Source organism: Idiotropiscis lumnitzeri, chromosome 19, assembly GCF_059441095.1.
Source record: "Idiotropiscis lumnitzeri isolate Australia: NSW breed Sydney's pygmy pipehorse chromosome 19, RoL_Ilum_1.0, whole genome shotgun sequence".
NCBI lineage: Eukaryota > Metazoa > Chordata > Actinopteri > Syngnathiformes > Syngnathidae > Idiotropiscis > Idiotropiscis lumnitzeri.
In genome coordinates this window covers 9448553-9470304 of record NC_142409.1, presented here as the reverse complement: position 1 = coordinate 9470304, position 21752 = coordinate 9448553, and the positions used below count along the sequence as shown (strand labels likewise).

The following is a 21752-nucleotide window of genomic DNA, read 5'->3' as shown; positions in this document are numbered from 1 at the left end:
TCGTTCAGACTGCAGACTGGCTGCTGCAGGAACTTCCACTTTACTTTAAAGCAGCAGGCGAGCAGCCCGCTCGAGTCAGGCCGACGATGTGGAGAGTGCGCGGGCTGGTTTGCGCGTGGTGTCTCGCCCTCCTCGCCCAAGTCTGTTGCGCGCAGTCCCAGAGAAGGTAAACCGCATACAGACTTTAATTTTCTATTGAGCAGATGATGTATTCTTCCTTCTTGTTTTCCAGACCCTCTTTTACGTGCGGGGGGAACATCACTGGGCAATCTGGAATAATCGGGAGTCAGGGGTACCCGGGAGTTTACCCCCCAAATACTAAATGCGTGTGGAGGATCACAGTAAGTAAGCAATTTGTTAGTTAGTTAATTAAAAATTACAAATCTTATATCAAACATATACAGTATGACTTAATACTTATTTTTATGGATATATTATCTCTTGTATAATACAGTATATTATTTATTGTATGATATAATGTAATAATTTACATCATTAATAATTTTTACATAACTCGCCATTATTTTTATGGTGGGTACAATTCTTTCATGAAAACGTGCGCGATCAGGCAACATTTTACAAATCATAAAAATAATTATATGGTCAATCACCATGTACTTTATATACAGTACGGTATATAAAATGTGTGCACTAATAATGAGGGATTAAAAGATGATTTACTATTATTCTTATGTATTATTAACATGTAATTTATAATCATGATACAGAAAGTACGGTGAAAAAAAGGAATGGACAATGGGTTTAAAATGTTACCCTGAAACATATTAATATATTACTAGAGGTGAATCTCAAGCATCTATAATAGAGTTGAAAGCTTTATTAATTTCAGTCGTTATTTCAATTTAATGTGACACTCATATTATTTGGATGCACTACATAGTCACCTGATTTTATGTCAGGATTTTTTTTTATATGTATAAATTTGCTGATTATAACTTATAGCAACCTGAAGCCGCAAATTCATTGTTTTAAAATCTAACCGAATATAAAAAAATCTAAATTATTTTCATTTAGTAATTGCACAGAAATCAAGGGCCCACTGTATAAGAATAATAATGCATCCACAACTCCCCCAACAGGTCCCAGAGGGCAAAGTGGTGGTTCTGTCGTTCCGCTTCCTCGACTTGGAGAACGACAGTCTGTGTCGCTACGACTACGTGGATGTGTACAGCGGTCACGTCAACGGCCAGCGACTCGGTCGCTTCTGTGGGACGTTCAAACCTGGGGCGCTGGTGTCCACAAGCAACAAGATGACGCTGCAGATGGTGTCGGACGCCAACACGGCCGGCAGCGGCTTCCTGTCCGTTTTCTCTGCCGCGCAGCCGCACGAGAGAGGTGGACGTTTAGCATTCTGCGTTTTTTAATTTTTTCCATTTTGTATTTGCAAGTTTGAGAGCCTTCATGGCTGTCACACTACCCCAAAGCGTCAAAGTATTTAAGCTATTCATGGCAAGTTTCTCAAAACAGGATCTGTTCAAGGCGGAAGGCTTGTCACTACCTGCACTGATCAACGCCAAACTCCAAAAGCAAGCGTGAGAGAAAAGTCTCTCCTGAGTGGTGCACTCGAACTCAGCATCATTAATAGCTCGATTCTGCAGATGCATCAGCGTGTGAAAACATTTGACCCGGACGCATTTCCGGTTATTCTAAGGCTTCATGCTCAACATCTCTGGCCTTGGTGCTGCCCTGTTTGGACAACATCAAGCAACATCTTCTCTCAGCCGGATGTGAAATTTCTCTGGCATTTATACTGAGCCTTCCCCAACCTCTCAATCCCACCGCCCCCACCCCAACCCCCCTTGAAGAAGACAACACATGGTCAGACAGCTTTTTCCTCTCTGCGGGGTAGCAAAGTCTGGTCTGCTATCCAAGAGGAATTTTAATAGCTGGTTCCTTGTACCAGAGCAACTGTAGGACAGACAGCTGGCCTGGCTCTGACATGGTGGATTGTTGCAGGGAGGTTGTTACCATACGACAAAAACATCATCACCATTATGACTAGTTCTTTTTTCCAACATGACTAAGTCGCATTCTCTTTATTTGGGGGATTAAAGTAGACTTCACACCCTAAGTAAGTTTCAATAATTAGCGATATGACTTAAGAGAAGTGAATGATACACAAAATGAGTTGTGTTTTGGTGCTCAATTGGTGTCAAGGAAGTATGTTGAAGGTGTCCCCAGCCATTCCTATTGGAGGCGTTACGGCTCTGCTAATGGAAATTCCATGTCTTTGTGAATCTGAAATATTTTAGTTTGTAGGAGCTGTCCATGTCATTGAACTGTGCAGAAACCAAATGAGATGCCATAAATATTGTTGCGATCGACTCAACAGGGGATCAGTACTGCGGGGGCAGACTGGAAAAACCTTCTGGAACGTTCAAAACTCCCAACTGGCCCGACAGGGACTACCCAGCCGGTGTCACCTGCTCCTGGCACATAGTGGCACCAAAGAACCAGGTAAAGATCTTCTTAGCAAATATTTTGTCCTGAAAATATGTCAAGCATTTTTTTGGAGAGTGCACAAGGTTGCATATGTACTGTGAGACAGTTGCGTCAACCCACAGATAGCGCTGGTACCCTTCAATCATCTCGTTTGAAGCGGCTGCTTGATTAAAGACTCTGTCCCCCCCCCCCCCCCCCCCCGTTGTCGGTGCAGATCATTGAAGTCAAGTTCGAGAAGTTCGACGTGGAGCGAGATAACTACTGTCGCTACGACCATGTCTCCATTTTCAACGGCGGCGAGATCAACGACGCCCGCAGGATCGGGAAGTACTGCGGAGACAGCCCCCCTGCGTAGGTCTCACGTCGGATTCATTTTCATTCCTGGACATCTCAGTCATACCCAATAATTGTTATCATCTGGTGACATCATTTCATCTCACCTCATTTTATCTCATCTTTTCACACACTATCATATTTTATTGTTTCATGCTATCTCTTTTTCTCATCTCATGCTCTAAACCATTCTATATATGAACTGATACCGGCCTTATTTGAACTAATTTACAACCACTGACGGCGAAAGACGTCAAAGATCCTTTTTTTATTTATTTATTTTTTTTTACTCGGCTGATAGTTAATGAGTTAAGGTACTTGTGGAGACTGCTGATACCAGTCACCGATACTTAAAAAAAATGATATTGAGTAAGTCCTCCTGGGCAGTAGGTGGCGCTATACTGCAGCAGTTTGAGGTATCGTTACTCTGTATCACTTAGTATTCAAACCGTGAACCAATCTCGTCTCGTTCAATTCTCATTCCGTCATTGCAGGCCCGTATTTTCAGAGGGCAACCAGCTCCTCGTCCAGTTCCTTTCGGACCTCAGCTTGACCGCGGACGGTTTCATCGGGCACTACAAGTTCCGCCCCAAGAAGTTCTCCGTCACCACAACGCCGCCGCCAACCACCACACAGCCGGTCACGACCAGGCCCATACGTAGGTAGCAACATTCATCTTACATCTCGGTGACTACGACAACAACGCTGCACGCGAGTGAGCCTCGAGCAGACAAAAAGAACCACCCACACGTGTTTCGTCCCTGCACTGGCGGACGCTCGTTATTTTGCCATTAGGTCATTGTGGTCAGCTCATCTGTTTTCCACTTCACCAAGGACAACATTTAAACAGTGTTTTCCTCTATTGCCTTTTCCTCCATATAAAATAAAAACAAGCCTTTTGATGAAGCCTAAGTAACTCTATTTCTGAAGTGAATTAAAATAAATCTGCCATTTAAAGAAAACATATAAAAGACATTTTTTAAAATAATGGCTTTATCCCTCCCACTTGGATTGAACAAATTTAAATTTAGTAAATGACACTTTGAACACATTTTTAATGAAATGGGAACATACTGTACATATTGTAGTGTCTGTGTGCCTTTAAGGGGCGGGGCCTGCTGGGGTGGCGATTTCTGCAAGAAAAGCATTGATATAATAAACAAAATAATCTGCCAAATTATAATTATTATTGTGTGTGTGTGTGTGTGTGTGCATTTGTTTGCAGCACTCAAGTACTCCGCGGCGTTGTGCCGGCAGAAGTGCAAACGACGAGGCACACTCGAGAGCAACTTCTGCTCCAGCAACTTTGGTGAGGCTGTGAGCAAATTACCCTTACAATTGATTTCCCTTCATTTTATTTGCTTATATCAATGAATTTATTCCTAACAATAAATTCCAAATATTCATCTAATTATTTTGTTAATTTTTTTTTAAAGTACATTAATTGTTGAGCGACTGCCTGTGTAAATTCGCTCTATTTTGAACGTCCACTTGTGGAACCAAATATGGTTCCCTAGCCCAAAAAACAAAAAGGTAACGATAACAGCTGTGAACACCTGGTGATCAACTTGCCTTTCTACATCCTTCTCAACGGAATTATTCTATTTATGAAGCCCTAGCCCTTTTGATAGGCCTCTCAAAGGCGTCCTTGAGAGGAAAGGAAGGTGTGCTGAGCGTACAGTAAGGACACAGTAAAAGCGCTCCAGTGGTGTTAAGCTTTGATAAATGATGTGTATTCACACTGCAGTGTTTACCTCTGTGGGATGTTTACCGCATGACTCGCTTTGCTTGGCATTCCTAAAAAGAGGAAAGAGGAGGAAGACTGGCATGGGGAGCGTGCTTGGTGTGGAATGTGGCTGGCACCTCAGACTCAGGGTGAAAATCAAAAATATTAAAAGGTGCATAATTAAGTTGCTTGTGTCCAAATAAGTGGGTCTCTGTAGTACCAGCCTGAGTGTGAAATTAACTTAAGAAGTAAATCTTTTATTAGCTGCTCATTTGTGCCAGTTGTGATGTCACAATCGGGCTCATTTACATAATACCACTTGGTGAGTTTCCCGCCCATGATCTGGCAGCTGAGCTATAGGAAGATTCGCCATTTTGAACCAAAGCACCATCATGTTAAAGCCGAATGTTTTTTTTTTCTGCATGCGCCACATGCAAAGATCAGCTACACTCATTGACAAGTGGGTGATGATATGTACTTTCAAAAGGATCCAAACTTCACTAATTCTAATTCATTTTCGTCTGCTGTGTGTGCGTATGCCTAACAGTGATCACCGGCACGGTCATCTCGGCGGTGACGCGCGGCGGGAGCGTGCACGCCACCGTGTCCATCATTAACGTGTACAAAGAAGGGAACCTGGCCATCCAGCAGGCGGGGAAGACCATGAGCACTAAGATGGTCATCCTGTGTAAGAAGTGCCCGTTCGTCAAGAGAGGTGAGTGATCGGTTAGCGACATTAGCTTGACCGACCGTACTTTTGCATAGCGTCTCGCCCAGCGGAACCTCGCAATAGAGAAATATTATGCATTTAGTAAAATAATTTTCACTCACGGAGGCGGCACTTCACATTGATACTCTGCCACCATGTCAACAACTTTAAAAAGCCTTCAAATCGGCACCGCTTATCAGAAGCTAAAGCTACTCCGACAAAACTCAATGCAGCTCTGCTTACCTTTTGGCTTTTAGCCGAATATCCTGAAATTGTCAGACGTGTATAATGCATAGTAAAGTACCTGTGTGGAAGTGGAGCAGATTCTCACGCGTAGCCTCCCCCTTTCCCCTCCCCCTGAATGTCTCCGTCGTTTCGCCGCCGCATTCAGGCTCTCTGTGTGTGACCTCACCAGGCTTGAACTACATCTTCATGGGCCACGTGGACGAGGAGGGTCGCGGCAAGGTGGGCCCCCACCACTTCGTGCAGGCCTTCAAGACCAAGAACCAGAAGACGCTCAGCGTGCTGAAGAACAAGCGCTGCTGAAGGGCGGAGCCGCGGGAAAACGACATCTCCCTGAGCAAAACATTGCTTCGATTAGGAGTCATTCACTCTGCATGATACTTGGAGCTAATATATCATCGGAAATTATTCAGCAGATGTATCTCAATTGGTGACAATCAGCAATTTTAGTTGTAGTCATGAAAATGAAAGTAATATATACATAAATGTTTAATAAAATTTAAAAAATATATTTTTTACTGATGTTTAAGTATTAAAAATACAATTTTATTAAATAAAGAGTAAATATATGAGTTATTTTTTGATGATTCCCAAAGTATTTTAATGGTCCAAAGAAATGGTCATTTACATTTAAATGATTTTAAATAACTGAGCATGTTTCTCTTGACAATAATTTGCTGGTCTCATAAAGCAATGGTCCCCAACCACCGGTCCACGGGCCGGTATCGGTCACCTATTACTAATTTCTATATTTCCTTTGTAAACGGTGCAATATTTGATACATATTGTATGAACTGTTCGAGTACGACTGTTACGCTTACTGTATTGCTTTTAGTAGCGAGCTAAACGATGACGACAATCTGTGAATATTATTTATATTTTATTATTGTCATGCTCCCTGATAAAAGTTCTAGAAAAATTTGACATCAAAATTCCTTTTTTTTTTTTTTTTTGGTAGGAGCAAAAACATTGCACCAACGAGGTGAAATGTTTGCATAAATATTTATTGATATTTCTGTCCAAAACAATGGCTTTCTGTCTTTACAAAAAGTTTGAGACTACATGGATATTGTTTAGAGTTCGCCTCAGTCAGTCAGTTTGTGTTTTCCTCTTATAGACTAAACGAAAAGCAGGAGATGGGAGTCAAAAAGCTTCTAGCTCCTGGGGTAGAACATGGCGTATTTGGAGGTACGGAAGCCCAGCAGGTCCCGCATCTCGTTGCGGAACTTGGACAGGTCCTGGCGCAGGTCGTTGAGGTTCTCTACGGTGGCCTGGTCCGTGCTTTGCATCTTCTGCCGCGTGGATGTCAGGTAGCGGTGCACCAGGCAGCACATGATCTTCTGGTAGTTCTCGTCGCGTTTTTGTTTCAGGTTCTTCCACTCCTGCGCGGGAGAGCAAACTTTTTTAAAAACTCATGAAAGAACACAAAGTTACCATGTAGAATTCCACTTTAGCCGCCCTGTGGTGTATTTGACGCGCCACGAGCGATTGTTCTCACCTTCAAGCTGTTCTGTCTCTTGACTCGTCCCTTGGAGGTGTGCGAGCAGATCCACTTGCTCATACTGGTGAGCAGGTAGCACACCGTCTTGGGCGAGGGCAGGATGTTGAACGGGGGAGGCATCGTGCACTTATCATCGAAATAGCTCAGCCACAGTTTGGCCCGGGCAAACTTCCACTCCTTGTCTTCGTGATTCTATCGAACAATCACATAAAGATAATATTAATAATTGTATGAACTTTATGCCTAATTAAAAAACCGTAACCCAGTCTTCAAACGCTCATTTGAAACCCACTAGTGCATATTACATGTTATTACACTTGGAACACTCACAGCAATTTGTCTGAAGCTTTTATGGAGCATGGCCACCAGCAGCTTGGTCAGCACAATGACCACCACGATGTTGTAGGTGCCGATAATCAGGGCGCCCACAAAGGAGCGCAGTTCCTCCGTGTAGCTGATGCGGGTGACGAAGAGTGCCACGTGAGCCAATGAGAAGATGTACCAGAATAGAGCGTAGCAGGTGCCCATAAACCTGCGAGAAAAGCGCAACGTAAATCATCTCTTGTCCACGACATGGACAATGTGAGGGTAACCCAGACTTACGTGTGGAACGCGTCGTTGCTCTGCTGCTGGCAGAAAATGCCCTGGCAGTCACTGGGCGGACTCTTGTCCGGGTCTTTCTGGTCCTTTCCGTATAGCTGGGTGAGTCCGATGGTGAAGGAGAACAAGACGAGCAGGAAAAGGCCCAGAAACTTGCCGAACTCCTGCAGCATCTGACCCATGGAGATCTGGAAAGATTTTTTTTTAATGTCAATCAAGAAACAGACATCTATATATATATAGACATCTATATATATATATATATATATACAGTATTTAGAAAATAAAACATTAACAATTTTTATTCATTTAATTTTTTCAAGTTTGGCGGGCCGGATTAAAACGTTTAACAGGCCGCATCTGGCCCCCGGGCCGTAGTTTGCTGACTTTTTTTTTTTTTTTTTTCCACGATTATTTTATAGAAATGTGCTTCCACCATGTTCCAATTTGTGTAATAAACTCTGGTCTCTCTACCCATGGGGAAAACTAGAGAAATGACATTTAGCGATAAAGATGACAGATTACTTTTTTTTGGAGCAAGTATGTTGAGTCCTCGGGGGGTTGGGCTGATCAGTTTGCAAGTGCTGACAGATGCACCGGGAAGGTCAGAACACATGCTTCTAAAACACCCCAAAAAGCCGACACCAACACAGTTTCCAATGTGAACGAAGACCACTGCGTCTTGCATTTCAAGGGCAACGCACCGCCGCATCGTTTGCTCAACTCGTTTTGACAAGAAGCTCGTTTATGAGGCTGATCCGTTCGCTTGCCACAGTAAAATTTCTTCAGTGTGTTGCGCCACTTTGGATGCATCTAATTTGGGAGCTGCGGCGGCTCGTCTGGCCTTGGCAGGTGGCCCGATTTGAAAACTGTACAAACACAGGAGGAATGCAGTAAGTCGGGACCTCGGTACCCAATGTGCCTCCTTTTTAACTTTTTAAACATAGTCCACCAACGCTATTTTTAAAGAGCTTATGATTTAAAGATAGCCATTTGTAGACCTTTTCAAAAGCAGGCATCTTTAAAAAAAAACATTTTAATTTCTTCATGTACCTCCAACCTCTTAAACAACTCATTTATAAGGAAATTTTGTAAATATGTATTTAAGGTTCTGGGCTTGAATTTGCTTCCCTTGTAAAGTTCGCCATGTGCTTGCGTGGATGTCTCCAGGTACCAGATCAGAATTATGCACTCACTCATGCTTTCCAACCTTTATAGGTGATATTAGTCAGACGATGATTGGAAAGACAAAATGAGAGAAAGCCTTCACAGCACTGACTGACTCACACATGTGGAAACGCGTGGGCAACCGCCTCATGCACTCGCGACGCTAATCATTTTTCCATTTGGCCCAGACTGACAGTGATGTCACAGCGACTGAACACGGGGGGCCTGAGGGCGCGATGAGTGGAGCAATGAGAAGGTGGCGCACGCTAATAAGACATCGTCGGCCTCTGGCTGTTTTATAAGACAACCGCAAACATGGGTGGGTTGACTTGCCTGAATACCTGAGAACGCCGAGTCGCACACTTTTGCAATTAAAATGCAAGTGGGTACAAGCGCTAATTTGTGAAGGTGTTAAAAAGGATCATAGTACTTCATGTCTTTCATGACAAAAACATTTTTGCTTCATCGCTGACATTATCTGTAGTGTTCACTTCCAACGTGGGCGTTAAAAAGGCGCATTTTCAGATTTTTCAGGGGGCATTTCATAATGATGACATAACATTTTTTTTTTTTTTTTTTTTTATCAGAGTTGTTCTTTCACAGATGTGCTTCACGCATCCATCACTGCATCCCACGCACCATCGCCTTTTTTTTTTTTTTTCAGAACAAGCAATGCGACTCTCCTACCTGCAGCGGCCCCAGGATTGAGCTGGTAGTGTACATGAAGAAAAGGCGCAGATAGCTGAGGACGTTGGCAAAGGCGAACAGGCCCTCCGCCACCAGGATGGGATGGAAAGCATCCCAGTTCTTCCTCTCCATGTCCTCGACATTCTTGAACTGCGGAGAAAAGTCAACATTGAAAAATGTTTCTCCCGTTTTCTTCAAGGGTGCAATCAAAGCTTTTAAACTCTGAATGCACCCTCATTTGGGATCTGTCCAGGACCACAAAAAAAAAACTCTCTTAAAATGTGAAACAAATGGATATCCTCGGTGTGTACCTTGCTGTTAGCAACTATCTTGAGGGCGAAGGTAGCCAGGTAAAGGGAATTCATCACAAAGCTCAGCTGGTTCCTCGACTCGTCCAGGAAGTCTTCTAGCCCCTCATACCAAAGACGCTTCACGTCCGACCACACCATTCCTGCAGGACACGGGAAATTTTGGTCGACCAGGCAGTCACGAGGAACAGTTTGTCAAATTCCCATTCACACCTTATGGGCAATTTAGTTGCATTTGGTCTCTCTATATCGCCGATATTTACCAATTGAGAATTGTGGAAGGCCAGCAGCATGTGACTCAGACGAAAAGCAAATGCAAATGTTTTTATTTTAACCATAATCATGGAGGCTCAGTCCTCGCCTGTCCAAGACAAAGGTTGCATTGGAAAAGCAATCAAGGGTTGTTACTGCGCTGAGTTACAACTCGCTGACCTATCAGCTGCCGCCTGTTCTGCTGCAGGGTGCCGCAAGCATGAGTCAAACAATCACAGCCGAGGAGGCTGAGAGAGCCATTCCAGCAACTCAACCACGGCGCTAATGGTTTCTTGGCAGCAAACACTGATTCTCTGCATCCTCACGTGAGCTCGAGCATGTGTCAACGCCCGACCGGTTGAGAGCGGATGTCGATTTGGTGAAAGCAGGCTCTGTCGTTAGGCATTAAAACGGCTGATAGCATTATGGACGTAGGATAGGCCTGTTGGACCGAAGCCAGGATCATAACATGAACATCTCATTTATGCTCACTCGACAATGTTAGACATCAAATTAGGATGTGATTGGCATCATTCCCTTTTTCGGAAATGGATCAATAGTTATGCAGTTGGAGTAAGCTGGACATATAATACCAAGAGAGCATTAGCATGAAATGAGCAGGCTGGTGTTTGAGTCAAGACCACAGAAATTGTGACTTTGAAGCTCTGACGCCAAATCAAGACATTAAGGCAATGAGTCTTTGAGGGGCTGAGACCACATCAAGACCAAGACTTTAGACTCCACCACCAAGTAAAAAACCAAGACGTAGAGGGGTTGATTTTGTGTCAAGAATAAGACCAAGGGAGGTTAAGATCAAGACTGAGAACAAATAGTGCAATCTGTTATTGGCGCTCTTAAATTATGTCTAAGTCAAATTTGAAATACATAATATATTGCCAGATAAGACGCACGGGACAAAACAAGACAGGAGGGGTGTGGTATTGGGATTGGGCCAGAGACCCTCCAAAACCAACCAAACTCGAGAGTAAAGACAAATTACTAGAAAATAGGAACGTGTCGCATTTGGAGCCCACCTATGATCCAGAGGATGAGCAGGTAGTCTATCATCTCCAGTGCGGGGCCCATGGTGTTCTTCTTGCCCTCGTTGTAGACCAACGAGTAGAGGTTGAGCAGCAGTAGGAAGGTGAAGTAGGAGGCGCTGTGGATGATGAACTTGACAAAAGGCGTGTGAATGATCTGGCCCACGCGGGAGCGCGGCACCAGCAGGTAACATACAGACAGGAGCGGCCACAGCATGGCCACGCTCAACACCGTGGCAATCTTCAGGCAGGTGTGCTTGCGCCGGTAGCTGGCCGTCTCGCCGAACCACACCGTGTTGAGAAACTGCTGGCAGTTGGACTGAGACACGAACTGAAAAACACAAGCAAGCAATGAAAGTGGGAAGGCAACTACATTCCAGAGTGTCTTAGGTTAGTTGAAGACTCCACATTGTCCGTAGATGTTAATGCAACGGATTTGTCGCTATGTGCCCTGCGATTGGCTCGCAAGAGAAAATAAGAATAGACGAGAACGTGAAGCTCTTGGGATCAGGAAAATCAGCTAAATGTAGCATCTTTTAGTCCGAACATTTTTATGATTTCTGAAAGATCCAACTGGACTGAAAATGGTTGTAGCCGGCGGGACAGACGGAAGATTGCAGCAAGGTCAAAAACCTATTTCCTGTCCCTTTGATTCACAACGTTGCTAAAATTAGCAGATCTGCATGAGCTCATCAAACTGCTGACTCAGAGGTTTAAATGCACACATGGCATGTTCGATAAGTGCTTGGCAAGCACCAGGTGAACAAGGAACAACAAGCTCCACATAGGAAAGAAAGAACCCAGGTACGAACACATACCGTCTTAGGTTAGAACTGCGAAGCCGAGGTCCTAACCTCTCGGACAACCTAACACCCCAGCTCAAGTAGGAAGCTATTTCCAAGAATCGCTTCGACAGTGATTTATGTGTGACTCAAATCTTTCAATAAAAACCCTGGCAATAAATCACCCGACTTTCCAACCACATCAAAATCAGCTCCACACGTTGCCCAACTGACCTCCTTCTGGTTGTACTTGATGGCCAGTTTGAGGCGGCTGAGGTTCATTCGCTCCTCCAGGAGCCCTCGCTTGTCCACGGGATCCTCATTGGACGTGTGGTTGAGGATGACCTCCAGCTCTCTGGAGTTGCGAGCCTGAGCCAGCAGATCTTTGGCAAACATCTTGCACTGCTTGGCCAGCTCCTCATAGTCATTTCTGCACCAACAGGGACAGCAGTGATGTAGAGGAATGTAAATGAAGGAGCATTAACGGTAGCGAAAACAAATTTCTTGTTCCAAAAACTCATTTAGGAGAATATAGTATAAGAATCCTCTGTCTACACAAGTAAGGCGTTCAATAATTTCACATACTTTTTGTTTGATAGAACATTCTGTTTTGTTAGCGAAAAAGCCCAAGCTAAAGCTAGCTAGCTAGCTAGCAATATAATTACTGTGTTCTTCAAAATTTACAGCAAAAATTGCCTTTGACTTCCACTTAATGAGAGAACATGAATACTTTTTCCACCTTGGTGTGAAAAGTAACAGCAAGCACCTGAACTCCACCTCCACTAGGCTGAGCTCCTTGAGATCCGTGCTCAACTCAAAGGCCCTGAGGATGGGGTCTTCCTCTGTCAGCATGATAAGCGAAGGGCTGGCCAGGCAGCGGTAGATGTCCAAGCGGAACCTAAACCCCAGAGAAGTGGAAAAATAAGCTTGGGACTGAGAGGTACCAAAGCTAGAACTTGTGGCGACCATAAAATACACTTTAAGAATGGTACACACATTGGCCCGCCAATTTGTTGCCAAATGGAACAACAGCCAATTAGAAAGCTAGTTAGCAGATAAGCTAACCATTAGCCTGTCTGCTATAACAGGTCTCGAGAATAGCTCCAGGCGCACCTGGAGTGCCGCAAGCTGTCTTTCTTGTTCTTGGCGTTGCAGAGCGTACACTCGCAGCCGACGGCATGCGGCCGTGGCAGCGAGATGTCCTGTTTCAGCAGCATGGTCAGGATCTCGTAGTTATTCCTGTGCGCCGCCAGGATGACCGGAGCCACATCCATGGTGGTGGAATACTCGGGGTTCTGGATGCGCTGCATCAGTTTCTACAAGGGACGAATGAGGGGAAGAGAAATGTGATCAGTGGCGGACTGCTTTTTTCTATGTTGCCAGTTCTTGTTCGACGGGGACTCACGGCGATGGACGGCTTGGAAGCACGCCTTGGTCTGTGATTGAGGAGAATGTCCACAGCTCCCACTACTTCCGAGTCTATGGCCACCAGTAAGGCGTCGGTGGCCTATGAGAGAATAAACCTCAGAGGACGACTAGAACACAAGTATCCAGAAGAAATGCACATTTCGTGTGGAACAATTGTCTCAATTGCAGAGTTGGTCCCGAGACATTAGACTGGAAACATGTAATATTATACAGGGCCTCTTTTTTTCCACATGCATCTTCAATTCCAACATTCCTTCTCTGAAACCTGTCCGCTTTATTTGTTGCTGTTTTTTCCTCCTTCCATTACACCTATTTTTTATTCACACTTCCTTACATCCTTTTTTTTTTATTCACTTAAAACAACATGTGTGTTTTTTTTTACCTGGCAGCCATGCTCGAGCAGAAGCTGCAAAATGTCGAGGTTCTCGTTTTCGATGGCGATGGTGACGGCGTCGCGTCCCAGCACGTCCACGCTGTTGACGTTGAGCTCGCCGTGACGGTTTTCCTCCAGCAGCTTCTTCACCATGTAGTAATCACCTGGTGACCAAAAAGGCGCGGAATAGACAGAGGCCAGTTCTCCCAGCAGGGGGTAATAAGTCGTGTTTACAGAAACATATCCCACAAAGGGCTGCTCCAGTTTCTGGGCCACGTTTGGAGACTTTATATGGTCACAGTTGCTGTTTTGTGTCCTGCCTGTCACAGTCCCGTCCGCATGCCTTTGTTCTTTTATGCTCCCTCTGTAAAGGGGTGGGCAAGCGTTTGAGCACAAGGGCCAATTGAATTGAATTGATTTATTTAGTCTTTTTTTTTTTTACATAGTTCTGATAATTCATAGATGAGATTAAAACACTGTTGTGTATTTAAATATTTATTTAAAAAATAAACAAAAAAAATCAAGCTGGTATTTACCCATTTTATATGTTTATAATGAAGTTACCAATTTTGTTTGTATATATGCAGTAATTTAAAAAATACATAAAAAATTGCAAAAAATATTTTTTCAACCCTATTTGTGTTTTCATGAATTACATAAAATCAACAAATTATGTAATAAAATTTAAAAAAGTAAGGAACACCTAATTACCAAATAAATTACAGAAAATAATTTTGAAAATGTGAAATTATTCTTAACAAACAATTATTTATTTTGATAAAAAAAATTAATTTTAAGGGTTCACGTTATTTTGCTAATTATCATGTCTCGCTTGAGTGACCTCTGTCAGAGAAAATCTGAAAGTCACTTTTATTATTTATTATTATTTTACTATTTACCAGTATTTTATACTAAGTATAACCCGGAACACACAATGGAAGCACTCTTGAAGGGGCAACTAAAGAGTAGGTATCTCAATACTTTTGCCCATGATATAAAAAACACTTGAAACAAAGCATGCGCGCACACACGCACGCGGATTGCCAACTGACCTTTTTCGCAGGCCAACAGGAAGAGCTTCTCGTCCAGCGTGGTCTCCTCCTTCACCTCCCTGACGTCTTTTAGGGCGAGGAATTTATCCGGAGAGGAGGCGTCCGTGCCCTGGTACAGAGCTGCCATCACGACGGAAAGCGAGCAGGGCCAAACACTGATGTGCATATCCCCCCTACTGAGGAGCCGAGGGGGTCTCGCAAGACAACCTTTTGTCGCAAGCGCTTCGCGGTGTGACCATCACAATGTCAACGGGAGTCCAAAGATCGCTTGGGCACGCACGCACCCGAGAACGCGGCCGTGACGTCAGATCGACGCGAGGAAGTGGAGGTTGCGGGTCCGGGAAGAGAAGAGGACGAGCACAATGTTTACATGCGCCATCATCCAGGGTGAGGGGGAGCTCGTTGGTCCTGATGCTGCTGCTTCTGATGGTGCTGGGGACTTGGTTCCTAATGCGCATGCGCGTTCCTGGACATGTTGATTACGTAACAGACCCACTTTTCACTGCAGCTTTACTGCGCTTCACTGAAATACAGTTAAATTGATTGTAATATTAAAAATTTTAATAATAATAATAATCATAACAACAATAATAATAATAATAATAATGTCAAAATTACGTATTTACTTATTATTGACGTTAACTATAATCCTCATTCTCATTCATCTTTATCATCATTATTAGTTATTTTGTTTAATTTTCGTTTTTATTTACATTTGTAAACTAGTAGCTTCAATAAATACGCAGTTTGAAAAAAATCTGGGGGAATTGACCAGTTTTAATTAAGCTTCAGTTGCCTATGTTATTTTCATTTAAATCCGTGATTTTTGATACATATAATTATTGTCGTTATTATTATCGTGCTTAATCTAAATACAGGAGTATTATTATGAAGTATAAATATCACTACTACTACATCTCCAACTACTACCGTACACTTGCCACTATAACTACGTTTCACCTCTAAAAAATCACATCTCATTTGAATATAAAGATGGCTGGTGCAGGTGGTTTCCTGCGATTGCAGTATATGTGCATTTTAGTTGGCACATTTTCAGTTGGCCGGTTGTGTTTTGGCACTTTGATCATTCTACTCCGAAGACAGGATCACAATAAATTGCAGTAATTGTAACCAGCAGCAGAGGGCAGTGTGCACAAAGATTTCACTGTAATCCGGTGCAGGAACTCTGAGCGAAAAACATGACAGGCCTATGAGGTATATTTTCCTCCCTCCTTGCAAGAAAGTGGCCCACTAAACAGGCCCTAACATGATGGTCCATGGAAAACGACAATAGTGTCATCTTACTATGCAGAAGATGAGCGAAAAGATTGAGGCATTGCAGGGGTCAAAGGCCCATCACATCACTGCAATCATATGCCTTTCAGTTCCTCGGAATTTGGAAAAGAGTACACCCATACTGATAATTAAGTCAATTCTGAGTTTTTGTTTTGTTTTTAACTCCTTACTCCAAAAGCCCAATTGACAGATGTCTCCGAAAGATTAGTCAGAGCGATTATCCTGTGGTGTGTTGTGTTCAAACTGATTTTTACCTCCCTGAAGTGGTCGGATAATGATGGGACTGGGGTCATCAATCGTAAATGTTGAGTAGATGTAGTGCTCAACAATCAATATATAGAAAAATGATGGACTGGTTGCCAATTAACGGGAGGGGATATATGGACAAACAATGGAACCCACGTTAATGAAATAACCAGGATTCGAACCCCGAACCTCACACAACAGTTCGGCAGACATCCAAAACACTAGTCACCATCAAATGAGCAAAATCACAGATAATGAATTAAAGCTCTAATTAATGTAATTTATACAAAAATAAAAATACATTAGCAGCGTCATGTTATTGATCTATTTGGATGTCTCGAATTATTTGATAAAAGCAGAAAAGCACCAGATTTTACTCGTTTTATCAGGCACGGACGTCACACTAATAGAAAGAGTGGCGGCTGGATCAACCAATCTCGTGGCCCGTTGGCGAGGTGACGTCACGTGGCTAACCTATGTCGTTACTCCGCGGGCGGAGTTTCGCCGTTAGCTTCAGATTGAATGTGTCCAGTGTGTGCAGTGTGTCCAAAGCGGGAGCGCAACTGAAGGAAGAAGCGACCAAACGCGCTTCGAAATACACCATTTGTGGATTTTTTTTTGCTTCCTCGTGCGGATTGAGTGGCGGTGAGCTCCGCCGTGCCTCCGCGCCACATTGGTGAGAGAGGAGCGAAGAGAGGGGAGGGCGAGACTGTTTTATTGTCTGGGATGCGCATTTTCGGGAGTGGGGGTGGGAGGAGGACGAGTCCCGCGGCGAGTGCGCGTGGGGGAGTGCACCGGCTCCAACATGGGCGTCTGGGACAATAACGACTCGCCTCCTTGTTGCCTCCGCTCTCATCCGGCGTTGCTATGAAGACCGTTGCGCAGTGCAGCGCCAAACATCATTGCCGGATTTGGAATCGGCCGGGATTACATAATAGAATCATCCTTGTCTAGCTCCCCCCCCATTTTTTTATTTGCTTCTACATATCCCCACCACGTATTGTCAATGTAAGGAGAGTTGCTTTTGGGGGGGCGGGGGCTGTGTCGTGGGCACCGATGAGAGGCAAAACATATCACCCTCCGCTGAAGTTGACAGCACCCTGGGAGAAGGATGCTGGCTTCGGCAGGAAGCTCAAGACCTACAGGAACCATACAAAGATAATAGCGCAGCCCGGCATCGTGATGAAAGTGCTGCGCAGGAAGCGGATCGTGCTGTTTGCGGCCTACTTCCTGCTCCTGGTGCTCACCATGCTCAACTTGGCCAACTACAAGTGGACCAAGGAGCCGCAGCCATGCAGCCACCCCATGAGGGGTGCCACCTACCAGGGCCGCTCGGACCTGCGCTACCTCTACAGGCCCTCGCTGGCCAAGAAGAGGCAGCTCATCTACGTGCTGACGACGTGGCGCTCGGGCTCGTCCTTCTTCGGCGAGCTGTTCAACCAGAACCCCGATGTGTTCTTCCTGTATGAGCCCATGTGGCACATCTGGCAGAAGCTGTACCCGGGCGATGCTGTGTCTCTACAAGGGGCGGCGCGCGACATGTTGAGCTCACTGTATCGCTGCGACTTGTCTGTCTTTCAGCTTTACAACAGCCCCGGGGGCAAGAATTTCACCTCGCTGGGGTTGTTCGGCGCCACTTTAAACAAGGTGGTCTGCTCCTACCCGCTGTGCTCGGCTTACAGGAAGGACGTGGTGGGGATGGTGGATGACAAGGTGTGCAAAAAGTGCCCCCCGCAAAGCCTCAGACTGCTCGAAGACGAGTGCCTCAAATACAACACGGTGGTCATCAAAGGGGTGCGCATTCTGGACGTCAACGTTCTGGCGCCGCTCATGGAGGACCCCTCCTTGGACTTGAAGGTGATCCACCTGGTCCGAGACCCACGGGCGGTGGCCAACTCCCGCATAAAGTCCCGGCACGGCCTCATCCGGGAGAACCTGCAGGTGGTACGCAGCCGGGACCCCAAACTCCGCCGGATCCCATTTGTCGATCCCGGCCACAAGGCCAACAAGAAGGACGGCTCCGACTACCACTCCATCGGCGCCATGGAGGTGATCTGCGACCGCGCCTCCCGGACGCTGAGGACGGCGTTGAACCCGCCCAGCTGGCTCAAGGGCAAGTACATGGCCGTGCGCTACGAGGATCTCGTGGACAACCCGGTGAAGACGCTACGCGGCGTCTACCGCTTTGCCAACCTGACGGCTAACCGCGACATTGAGTCCTTTGCCCTCAACATGACCAGCGGCTCCAGCTCGTCGTCCAAGCCCTTCATCGTGTCATCCCGCAACGCCACGCAGGCGGCCAGCGCCTGGCGGACGGTGCTCAGCATCCAGCAGATCAAGCAGGTGGAGGACTACTGCCACCACTCCATGGCCGTGCTGGGCTACGAGCGCGTGCGGACCGCCGGTGAGGCCAAGGACCTGAGCAAATCACTACTGACACACTCAAAGCTGTGAAGACACTGCCAAAGACGCCAAGTGGGAGCATTTTCATTCGCGCCGCATTCGGAATGTACCGCCTTTTCAACGGCGTCTGCAAGAACTGCTCATTTTTTTTCGGAACACTGGATGCCATTGATTGGCGGGCCTACCACTGACAAACAAAAAAAATCTCTTAACGCAGGGGTTCTCAAACATTTTGGGTCCGGAGGTTTCTTGAGAATTTTATCTTTTTCCCCAAGGATGACTTTACAATCCAAACAACAATTGAACATAATGTACCCCGACTTGCATTGGGATACAAACGTGGCCTATTTTTGAGGGGAAGAAAAATCTGGTAAAATCTCCTTCAAAAACGAGTTAATCCGCTTAACTCGATTATTTCACAACATAACTTCTCATTTTTTTTAAAGATACAAGATAATTTCTTGCAAATTATTTTGCAGACCCTAAACTATAGCCCGCGGGCCCCAGTTTGAGAACCCCTGGCTCTGATGTTCATGTATCTTTAAAAGTGGATGTTATTTTTTGAATGTTGGAAGGGGAAAAAAAAGTTTTTCGGTCTCCATATCGTCTGTACACGTGAAACTCGTGGATGAAAAAAATGTTTAAGGTCAAAGACAATCAATGCCATGTTTTAGTAGGCGACTTTGGATTAGTTTTTTTTTTTTAACTTCAATTGTTTTGTTTTTCTTTTTTTTTTTTGTCCATGTGGGATGATGCACTATGGACAAGGTCTCGCCCGCTGCGGAGCTGCTAAAGTCCTCGTCGTCGTCGTCGATGTGAGCAGTCTTGTTTTTCCAATGTTTACAATCGCTCGCTTTACTCTCATCCAACTCTCACGTGACACCCCCCCTCCCCAAGTGTGTGGTGGTGGTGGTGGGCGTGGGGGGGGTAATATCGAGTAAACAAGCAACGAGTTACTACGCTTTTTGGCCTGTTTATTGATTTTGGTATTGCACGCTTTTCTTACACACCTCTTGGAGTTAACTGACATTTAACACCAGGGGCTGCAGGGGGAAAGGAAATCACAATCGGATACAAACATAAGGGCTGAACGACAAGGGTCCATGCGGCCGTGATTTGCAGCCAATCAGCTCACGGGATAAATCCACTCGTGCTCTCATTGGTCCATTTCAAGGCCGGAAACCAGTCATGCATCTTATGCGGATATGTACAAAGCCTTTGATTCAATTAATCTCTGCGTCTTTCCGAAATATGGGTGTATTTTTAATTATTATTATTATTATCATTTTATTTTTTTTATATTTAAAAAAAAAATAAAAAAGTGCAAAAAAAAACAATAAAAACGTGCAAAGTGGCGAGGGATTACTGTAGTGATTCCCGCCCAATATTACGATTACGATTTAAAATGCTTTAGCTCACAAGCGCTACAGAAAACATGACGACGATATGAGTTTTTATGAGATATTCCTATAGGAAATCTTACAAAAGGGCTCCAATTTTAACGAGCTAGTTCTAAAAGCTACATTTTTGTCGTGGTGTGGTAAAACAGAGAAGCTACGGAAAAAAAAAAAATTCTTCTTCTGTTTCTTGCCGCTCAAAGTGGCCGCGAAATGACAGATGCAAAGTGTAATCTTGTCATTATGTGTCTCCACAAAGACAAGATTACACAGCAAAGTCTGTGCAAGCTCGCCCCCCCCCCCCCCCCCAACTCACTTCATCTCCTTCTCGCCAGCAGTTTATTCCCGGTTGCATTGAAACAGTCGCTTCACACTCCAGTGCTTCTAAATCGCTGCACTGACAAAAAAAAATATATCAGGAGGGAAAATTCACTCTGAACACAAATGATTGTTTTAACGCCTGATGTGATCTTTTATCAATTTAGTTGGCTATGCAAAAAAAAATTAAAAAAAAGAAACAAATATTTTTGGAATCGATACGTTAAATAAAATAAATATAATAAAATAAAATCAATAAAATAAATACGTTAAATAAATAAAATAAAATAAATCGCAACGGCCATCTCGATTTTGCTGCTCTCTGGGAAAAGGGGCCTGGCTGACTTGATTATATCTCCTTTAGGCAGAATATTAACAGACACTGATTCAACAGCGCCTCGGCTGGTTGGCGTCAAGTCACAAATTGTCCATCCCATAGCTCGAAGTAAAATCAAATTTCAGCAACAATATGTAGCGAACAACCTTTCATGATAACTGCGGATCGTCTTACCAAGCTCACCTGAAAATCGCATGCTAGCGCGTCGTACACTAAAACCACCTCAAAGTCATTATTTTACGTTACAATTGAGTTCATGTATTTATGGCACTGTATGTATATTGTCTGCGTAATTTCTGACCATTTACTTTTAGGTTTTGCTCCCTTTAAGAGAGGACTGAGCATTTTTTTTAAATTTAGGGTACTGTCCCTTTAAGAAGAGGGACAGAAACATTTTCCATTGTTTAACCTTACTGTCCTTTAAGAGAGCAATGGGGGAAACATATTTTTTCCCCAGTCAGTTTTAAAGTTCAACAAGGGCCATATTTCCAAAAAAAGAAAACACATCACATAATATTTTAGATTTTGTTTAAGCCATTTAATTTCTCTGCATTCAGGCATTTAAAAAAAACATTCACATGATACAATGCGGCAACTGCTAAATGTCCAAGTATGCGTTTCACACAATTGAAAGCTCACAACGGCCTCACAATCATCTCTTTGTTAAATTCTGTGAACAGAATTTAAATTTCGATGTGAGTGGGGGTGTGTGTGTGTGTGTGTGTGTGTGTGCGCGTCTCACATTGTGGAAGATTGCTGCCTGCCTGTCTGTTTCCACTCTGGATCCCCCTGGCCCAGTGACCCCGTTCATTGTGGAAGGCAGGGCCTTTGCTTTTAGGGCAGCTGCAGTCAGAGGTAAGACCTCCCTGGTGGGAGCCAGAGCCTCCGCCCAAGATCCAATTGCATCCTTCCCGCAGGTTTCTGACATTTACTGCAGTAAGTGTCCTCACACATGCAGAGCTGCCCTAAATCCTGCAGTCGTAAAATCGAGTTAGAAAAGCTTCTCGTAGTCATCACACAATGCCTTCAAATATTACAGAAAACCTTTAATTTATTTTAAGCATACTGTCCCTTTACGGCAGGCAAAGGGC

General features: G+C 44.4%; 3 protein-coding genes across 3 annotated transcripts; 2 read left to right on the top strand and 1 right to left on the bottom strand.

Moving 5' to 3' along the window:
• On the top strand, nucleotides 1-6284 carry pcolce2b (procollagen C-endopeptidase enhancer 2b). Its single transcript, XM_088283210.1, has 9 exons — nucleotides 1-166; nucleotides 233-341; nucleotides 1101-1356; nucleotides 2354-2478; nucleotides 2678-2814; nucleotides 3291-3454; nucleotides 4022-4105; nucleotides 5070-5237; nucleotides 5647-6284. Exons 1-9 carry the CDS (start codon nucleotides 87-89, stop codon nucleotides 5775-5777), a joined length of 1254 nt encoding a protein of 417 aa, XP_088139336.1. The 5' UTR covers nucleotides 1-86; the 3' UTR covers nucleotides 5778-6284.
• A 173-nt stretch (nucleotides 6285-6457) lies between these two features.
• Nucleotides 6458-15103, bottom strand: trpc1 (transient receptor potential cation channel, subfamily C, member 1). Its single transcript, XM_088283209.1, has 13 exons — nucleotides 14665-15103; nucleotides 13622-13776; nucleotides 13217-13318; nucleotides 12925-13127; nucleotides 12578-12709; nucleotides 12046-12241; nucleotides 11024-11360; nucleotides 9741-9880; nucleotides 9430-9579; nucleotides 7579-7763; nucleotides 7306-7507; nucleotides 6973-7167; nucleotides 6458-6856 (listed from the first exon to the last, which is right to left on the bottom strand). Exons 1-13 carry the CDS (start codon nucleotides 14828-14830, stop codon nucleotides 6629-6631), a joined length of 2391 nt encoding a protein of 796 aa, XP_088139335.1. The 5' UTR covers nucleotides 14831-15103; the 3' UTR covers nucleotides 6458-6628.
• Nucleotides 15104-16728: 1625 nt separating this feature from the next.
• On the top strand, nucleotides 16729-19565 carry chst2b (carbohydrate (N-acetylglucosamine-6-O) sulfotransferase 2b). Its single transcript, XM_088283477.1, has one exon. The coding sequence runs from the start codon at nucleotides 17263-17265 to the stop codon at nucleotides 18658-18660; it is 1398 nt and encodes a 465-aa protein (XP_088139603.1). The 5' UTR covers nucleotides 16729-17262; the 3' UTR covers nucleotides 18661-19565.
• Nucleotides 19566-21752: the final 2187 nt, after the last annotated feature.

Excerpts from the sequence above, each read along its gene's own strand:
- pcolce2b (XM_088283210.1), top strand. The coding sequence starts at position 87 with ATGTGGAGAGTGCGCGGGCTGGTTTGCGCGTGGTGTCTCGCCCTCCTC. Across the intron at positions 167-232 it reads TGCGCGCAGTCCCAGAGAAG|ACCCTCTTTTACGTGCGGGG; the intron begins GTAAACCGCATA and ends CTTGTTTTCCAG. Across the intron at positions 2,815-3,290 it reads TGCGGAGACAGCCCCCCTGC|GCCCGTATTTTCAGAGGGCA; the intron begins GTAGGTCTCACG and ends CCGTCATTGCAG.
- trpc1 (XM_088283209.1), bottom strand. The coding sequence starts at position 14,830 with ATGCACATCAGTGTTTGGCCCTGCTCGCTTTCCGTCGTGATGGCAGCT. Across the intron at positions 13,319-13,621 it reads TGCTCGAGCATGGCTGCCAG|GCCACCGACGCCTTACTGGT; the intron begins GTAAAAAAAAAC and ends ATTCTCTCATAG. Across the intron at positions 12,710-12,924 it reads GACAGCTTGCGGCACTCCAG|GTTCCGCTTGGACATCTACC; the intron begins GTGCGCCTGGAG and ends TCTGGGGTTTAG.
- chst2b (XM_088283477.1), top strand. The coding sequence starts at position 17,263 with ATGAGAGGCAAAACATATCACCCTCCGCTGAAGTTGACAGCACCCTGG.